Source organism: Montipora foliosa, chromosome 12 (genome assembly GCF_036669935.1).
Source record: "Montipora foliosa isolate CH-2021 chromosome 12, ASM3666993v2, whole genome shotgun sequence".
Classification (NCBI taxonomy): Eukaryota; Metazoa; Cnidaria; class Anthozoa; order Scleractinia; family Acroporidae; genus Montipora; species Montipora foliosa.
In genome coordinates this window covers 29,211,473-29,220,248 of record NC_090880.1, presented here as the reverse complement: position 1 = coordinate 29,220,248, position 8,776 = coordinate 29,211,473, and the positions used below count along the sequence as shown (strand labels likewise).

The following is an 8,776-nucleotide window of genomic DNA, read 5'->3' as shown; positions in this document are numbered from 1 at the left end:
ATTTTACCTTTTGGAAAGTAACCCAAAACCCTAATTGATTAGGCCTAAACTTTGTTTGTTAGGCCTAGGGTTAGCCAAATTGAGGGTTGTACGAGTGACCCGTCAAACTGAAAGTGACCTTTGTTTTAGACCCCACCCAATCTCGGTCAAAAATTTCTGGGACAGCTGTCTGTGTCACCATGCTTTTGGCTGGGATTGTAGCAAGGCAACTAGACATCATAGCGGACCGAAGTAGGGATTAGCATGCATTTAATTTCATAACTTGCAGTTTAAGTTACCACTTAATACCACTTTAAAGAAAAATATAATACCATCAAGGCCAGGCGAAACAATCAAGCATTACTTTCAACATCTTGTCTCTCTCAACTTTGCAGTGAAATGGTTTTCCGACATCTGCAACTAGGTCAAACATTTTCACACATTTAAATCTCGGCTCGTTTAACTGCCAAAATTACAAAACTTCGGTGAGTCGCAAACGTGGCAATCGTCTTGACGCATTGATTTTTAGAATTTTAGCGGTTGTGAGCAAAAAGCGGTATGTACTTTAAGTAGGGTTATTAAAGTGTATCATAAAGCGCATAAATGATATAAAAGAGGTATATCAGCATATATAGGCACCTATAGCAAAGTATATACATGTATATCCATCTATGCCCATATATCTCTCTCTATACACATGTATTTCCATGTATTCCCATGTATGTCCATGTATACACATGCATACCCATGTTTGTCCATCTATATCCATGTACAGCCATGTATATCCATGTATACCAGTGTATATCCACATACAGGCATGTATATCCATGTACAACCATGTATATCCATGTATGCCCATGCATATCCATGTATACCCGTGTATATTCATGTATTATCATGTATATCCATGTACAGCCATGTTCATCCATGTATTTCCATGTAAAGGCACGTATCTCCATGTATACCTATGTATATCAATGCACAGCCATGTATATCCATGTATGCCTATGTGTATCCACATATACCCATGTATATCCATGCATATCCATGTATACCCATGTGCTCCATGTATACCCATGTTCAGCCATGTATATCCATGTACAGCCATGTACACCGATGTATCTCTACGTATACCCATGTTTATCCATGTATAACCTTGTATATCCTTGTATTATAATGTATATCCAAGTATATCCATGTATTTCCATGTATACGAATGTATATCCATGTATGCCCATGTACAGCCATGTATATCCATGTATATCTATGTACAGCCATGTATATCCATGTATATCCATGTACATCCGTGTATATCCATGTAGACGTATGTATACCCATGTATTATAGTGTATATCCATGTACAGCCATGTATATCAATGTATACCCGTGCATATCCACATACAGGCATGTATATCCATGTACAACCATGTATATCCATGTATGCCTATGCATATCCATGTATACCCGTGTATATTCATGTATTATCATGTATATCCATGTACAGCCATGTATATCCATGTATTTCGATGTAAAGGCATGTATCTCCATGTATACCTATGTATATCAATGCACAGCCATGTATATCCATGTATGCCTATGTGTATCCATATATACCCATGTATATCAATGTATAACCATGTGCTTCCATGTATACCCATGTTCAGCCATGTATATCCATGTTTATTAAATTCTCAACCTCGGATAATGCATTTCGCGTGCTCTCATTGGTTCACTCAATCTCGGTTATCAGCTCATATACCTTGGTTTGACCTTATATGGTAAATGATTGCGTTAAGCGTTGCTAAACTAAAAATGTTTTCGTTGGAATGCCAAATTTCTCTTTGAATAAAGCCAAAAAGGAGAAAAAAAACTTTTTTTGTGAAAACAAAAATTTGGTTTTATCAACGGAGTTGATAATGTAAATTGGCCACCGTACAGAGATTCTACGGTGGCCTACGTACGGTGGCCAATTTACATTATCAACTCCGTTGATAAAACCAAATTTTTGTATACTACTTCCCCACCGACGCAGCACCACAGTTTCTTTAGAAACTACCCCTTCATTCATTTTTGTGTGGAAAGTTTGGATCAATTCCGACGTTTAGAAGTACGCGAAAAGGCAAGAAATGTTCTTGTGATGAGCCTGCGTCTGTCTGACAACAAGGTATTACACAACATCGCATCAGTTCTCATCAAGTTTTTTTCGATTTCGCTCGGATTTGCTCGTTTTTTCCGCTCGTATTTCGTACTTCCAAATTTTTGGAGTTGAAGGAATTTAATAAAACAATTATTCCATTCGCGCTTGTTGGATATGAGACTGGTTATAGCCAACTCGGCGCTACGCGCCTCGTTGGCTATTTACCATCTCATATCCAACGCGCGCTTATGGAATAATTGTTAAATATCCAAGTAAGCCATGTATACCCATGTATACCCATGCATCTCTATTTATACCCATGTATATCCATGTATAGCCTTGTATATCCTTGTATTATAATGTATATCCAAGTATATCCATGTACAACCATGTATATCCATGTATGCCCATGCATATCCATGTATACCCATGTATATTCATGTATTATCATGTATATCCATGTACAGCCATGTATATCCATGTATACCCATGCATCTCTATTTATACCCATGTATATCCATGTATAGACTTGTATATCCTTGTATTATAATGCATATCCAAGTATATCCATGTACAGCCATGTATTTCCATGTATACGAATGTATACCCATGTATGCTCATGTAAAGCCATGTATGTCCATGTATATCAATGTACAGCCATGTACATCTATGTACACCCGTGTATATCCATAAATATCCATATACAGCCATGTATATTCATGTATACCCATATATTATCGTGTATATCCATGTACAGCCATGTATATCCATGTATACCCGTGTATATCCACATACAGGCATGTATATCCATGTACAACCATGTATATCCATGTATGCCCATGCATATCCATGTATAGCCATGTATATTCATGTCTTATCATGTATATCCATGTACAGCCATGTATATCCATGTATTTCCATGTAAAGGCATGTATCTCCATGTATACCTATGTATATCAATGCACAGCCATGTATATCCCTGTATGCCTATGTGTATCCCTATATACCCATGTATATCCATGTATATCCATGTATATCCATGTATACCCATGTATATTTAACAATTATTGCATAAGCGCGCGTTCGATATGAGATGGTAAATAGCCAACGAGGCGCGTAGCGCCGAGTTGGCTATAACCAGTCTCATATCCAACAAGCGCGAATGGAATAATTGTTTTATTAAATTCCTTCAACTCCAAAAATTTGGAAGTACGAAATACGAGCGGAAAAAGCCAGCAAATCCGAGCGAAATCGAAAAAAACTTGATGAGAACTGATGCGATGTTGTGTAATACCTTGTTGTCAGACAAACGCAGGCTCATCACAAAAACATTTCTTGCCTTTTCGCGTACTTCTAAACGTCGGAATTGATCCAAACTTTCCACAAAAAGAGTTTTTTTTCTCCTTTTTGACTTTATTCAAAGAGAAATTTGGCATTCCGACGAAAACATTTTTAGTTTAGCAACGCTTAACGCAATCATTTACCACATAAGGTCAAACCAAGGTATATGAGCTGATAACCGAGATTGAGTGAACCAATCAGAGCACGCGAAATGCATTATCCGAGGTTGAGAATTTAATAACAATGTATATTCATGTATAATCATATTTTTGTATGTATAGCCATGTATGTCCATGTATTCAAATATCAAAGCCAGGAATATCCATGTATACCCGTGTTTATCCATGTACACCCATGTATAACCATGTGCTTCCACATACATCCATGTATACCCATGTATATTCATGTTTCCCTATGTATACCCATGTATATCCATGTATACCCATGTTTACCCATGTACACCCATGTATAACCATGTGCTTCCATGTATATCCATGTATACCCATGTATATCCATGTTTCCCTAGGTATACCCATGTATATATATGTATACTCTTGTTTATTAAATTCTCAACCTCGGATAATGCAATTCTTGTGCTCTGATTGGTTCACTCAATCTCGGTTATCAGCTCATATACCTTAGTTTGACCATATATGGTAAATAAGCTAAAATTGTTTACGCCAGAAATCGAAATTTCTCTTGGTATAAAGCACAAGAAAAAGGTTTTTGGGGAAAGTTTGGATCAATTTCGAAGCTTAGAAGTACGCGAAAAGGTAAGAAGCGGTAAGGTAAGAAGTGTTATACATGGGTATACATGGATATACATGGGTGTACATGGGCATATATGGCTGCACATGGGTATATATTGATATACATGGGTATATATGAACATACATGGATACACATGGGTATACCTAAACATACGTGGGTATCCATGTATATACATGGCTGTACATGGATATACATGAGTATACATGGGTCTACATGGATATGTATGGGTATACATGGATATACATGGATACACGTGAATATACATGGGTTTACATAGACATACATGGGTATACATGGATATACATGGATATACATGGACATACATGGGTATACATGACTGTATATGAATACACATGGCTGTACATGGGTACACATGGGTATACATCAACATACGTGGGTATACATGGATATACATGGGTATACATGGACATACATGGCTGTACATGGATATACATGGACATACATAGGTATACATGAACATACATGATTATACATGGATATACATGAGTATACATGAGTATACATGGGTATACATGAATATATATGGGTAGACATGGACATACATGGGTGTACATGGATATACAAGGTTATACATGGATATACATGGGTATAGATAGATACACATGTGTATACATGGATATACATGGCTGTACATGGATATACATGGATATACATGGTTGAACATGGATATACATGGACACGCATGGGTATGCATGGATATACATGGGTATACATGGACATACATGGGTATACATGGACATCCATGGGTATACATGAATATACAAGGTCATACATGGATTTACATGGGTATATATAGAGATACATGGGTATACATGAATATACATGGCTATACATGGTTATACATGGATATACATGGATATACATGGATATACGTGGCTATACATGCTTATACATGGATATACATGGGAACACATGGATATACAACGTTATACATGGATTTACATGGGTATACATAGAGATACATGGGTAAACATGGATATACATGATTGTACATGGATATACATGGATATACATGGCTGAACATGGGTATACATGGAAATACATGGATGTACATGGATATACATGGATATACATGGGTATACATGAGTATACATGGGTATACATGAATATATATGGGTATACATGGATATACAATTGGCTGTACATGATTATACATGGATATACATGGGTATACATAGACATACATGGTTATACATGGATATACATGGGTATACATGGACATACATGGGTATACATGGACATACATGGTTATACATGGATATACATGGGTATACATGGACATACATGGGTGTACATGGATTTACAAGGTTATACATGGATTTACATGGGTATACATAGGTATACACGGATATACATGGCTTTACATGGATATACATGGATATACATGGCTGCACATGAGTATACATGGAAATACATGGGTGTACATGGATATAAATGGATATGCATGGTTATACATGGATATACATGAGTATACATGAGTATACATGGGCATACATGGATATACATGGCTGTACATGGATATACATGGATATACATGGCTGAGCATGGGTATACATGGAAATACATGGGTGTACATGGATATACATGAATATACATAGATATATACATGGCTATACATGGCTATACATGGATATACATGGGTATACGTACACATGGACATTACATGGGTATACATGGTTATACATGGATATACATGGGTGTACATGGACATACATGGGTATACATGGATATACAAGGTTATACATGGATTTACATGGGTACACATAGAGATACATGGGTATACATGGATATACATGGCTATACATGGTTATACATGGATATACATGGCTGAACATGGGTATACATGGAAATACATGGCTGTATATGGATATACATGGATATACATGGCTGAACATGAGTATACATGGAAATACATGGCTGTACATGGATATACATGGATATACATGGCTATACATAGTTATACATGGATATACATGGATATACATGGGTATACATGGACATACATGGGTTTACATAGATATACATGGGTATACATGGATATACAAGGTTATACATGGATTAACATGGGTACACATAACGATACATGGGTATACATGGATATACATGGCTATACATGGTTATACATGGATATACATGGCTGAACATGGGTATACATGGAAATACATGGCTGTATATGGATATACATGGATATACATGGATATACATGGCTATACATGGTTATACATGGATGTACATGGGTATACATGGACATACATGGTTATACATGGATATACATGGGTATACATGGACATACATGCGTATACATTGATATGCATGGATATACATGGATATACATGGATATTCATGGGTATACATGAATATATATGGGTATACATGGAAATTCACAGGCATACACCTTTATATATAACAATTTAAGGCTTTAATACATCCATGATATAATTACATACTATTATGATACACTTTAATAACCCTACTTAAAGTACCAACCCAAAAAGCGTAGTGCGGGCTCACTTCGTCAGATGTTTTCCTCTTTTGTTTACAGCGTTCTTGTGATGATCGACCGTGATGCCGGACGACAAATACGGTTCATCGTTTAGCCGCCGAGCCGGCTCTAACTGGCTTAACAATAAAGCCCATGTATCCCTCTAAGAAGACATCGTTTTGACGTCGATAGACTTAACAGCAGCAACGAGAATGAAACCGTGAAAGGTTTAATAATTATAAGATTCTTTTGATCATTGGAAAGCCATGCCTTTATGCAAACATTTTTGCAAATATATCTTTCAACGCTATCGATATTTACTACTTTTAATTGCGAAAAACGCCAAAAACTATAACTCAATCTTTACTCAAACTTAACTCAAACTCAACTCAAACTCAACTCAACTCGTAACTTGATGAATAGCCGATCCCCAAGACGGGAATTACCTCATGAAATGTTCCTCAAGACACTGTCTGCAGAATCGATGACCGCACACTCCCGTTTGAACCGCCTCCTTTAGCGGCAGCTGACATATTGGACAAAGCAAATCATCTTCCACGGCATCTACAAACGTGTCGTCGTATCCGCTAGGCAAAGGTCTGACTTGAGCTTCCGCCATGATTTGTCATTCGTTTGTGAGATTTCACGCAACGCTCCCCTCCGAATCCCTCCCCTCACCTTACGGAGTATTGCGTGACATCGCAAAAAAGGGCTGCGAAGGAGACTACAATAGCTCGTTACGGGATACAAATCAACAACCTGTGTTGCCCTCGCCCGTAAAGACAGAACACAAGGCAATATGCAATTCAAGAAGGTTTATTTGGGAATTGCCATTTTACAACCAAAACTCCCCCTTGGCATTGCGCGTACATATACATCCCTGATGATAACGTCACTCGCATGAACTTCCGTTTTCGCTTTATGACAACGCGCAAGAAAGTTATGGATACCGCGTAGTAAAGAAAAGATATACATTGTTGCAAATTCAACACAAGTGAAGTTTTCTTTTTACTTCTTCTTGTTTAGAAACAATGCCTCGATTTCCAGACAGGACCTAAACTGACTAGTTTGTTGGTTTTGCCGATTTCTTCTAGCTCCTTAAGTAGCACTTGGAGTAAGGGACTGATTATAAAGTACCGGAGGGGGTGGGCCGGAAAAATCCAATTTTGGAAGACACAATTTTAGTGGCCCACCCCTCCTAGTGAAGCAAAATTCAATGTATAGCCCACCCTTGAATCCAATCAGAAAAATTAGTGGACCACTCCCCTCATGCCCCTACTCTCGCGTTGCCATCCACACCGCACCTGTAGACAGTTTTTTTTTTTTTTGCGCTTTAGGGTTGCAAGTGAGGGACTGTGCAGTAATTACCTGGAGGAAAGGGGGGGGGGGGTTGGAAAATTAAAGGCAGGTCATAGGAGAAAATGACAACAGGAGAGGGGGGGTTGGATGTAAAATTTAATACATGTAGGGGCATTACTTTTGCATTCCTTTTTGCAAACTGGAAGAGTAGTGGAAGAGTTATGAGTTCAAATATAAATTCTAACATTGGCATAAAACTGACAAATTTATCAACTCTCATGTGTTCTGATGTATGAATTGTTGTTTTCCTATCTGTCATGCAGTAGGAAAGGAATGCCCCTGTTATATATGTTAAGGCATTGCTACTTTATTTGCACCAGGTTTTAATAAAACAGGAAATTTTAATTAAAGTTGCAACAGTAGCACTATAATGTTATTCAATGAAAAAGAAAGATGCCAATGTTAGCACACGTGGCATCATAATTTAGCAGAATGAAAATCCCGACTGTTGAAATTTTAATACCAATACAAATTTAAAGTACGTGAGGAATCTCCCAATTCATGCGAAGACGACACAAGCTCAGAGTCCAGTGATTCTGATGACTCTTCAAGTGATGTTTGTAGCGGAGGAATAAATCCAACAAGTGAACTAGGTATGAGGAAATCAATGGGAGGAGACTTTTTTCAAGGGGGGAGAGGGTTAACCTTAATATTATCATTATGTGAGGGAAGGTTGAAATTAATTT

At 37.4% G+C, this 8,776-nt stretch overlaps 1 protein-coding gene across 1 annotated transcript in view; it reads right to left on the bottom strand.

Annotated features, from left to right (window-relative positions):
• Window positions 1–7,368, bottom strand: part of LOC137980095 (TNF receptor-associated factor 4-like) — a 22,891-nt gene extending 15,523 nt beyond the window's left edge. Inside the window, exon 1 of the mRNA XM_068827450.1 lies at window positions 7,178–7,368. Coding sequence (XP_068683551.1) covers window positions 7,178–7,350 — 173 coding nt within the window. The 5' untranslated portion in view covers window positions 7,351–7,368. The remainder of the gene's footprint in view (window positions 1–7,177) is intronic.
• Window positions 7,369–8,776: the final 1,408 nt, after the last annotated feature.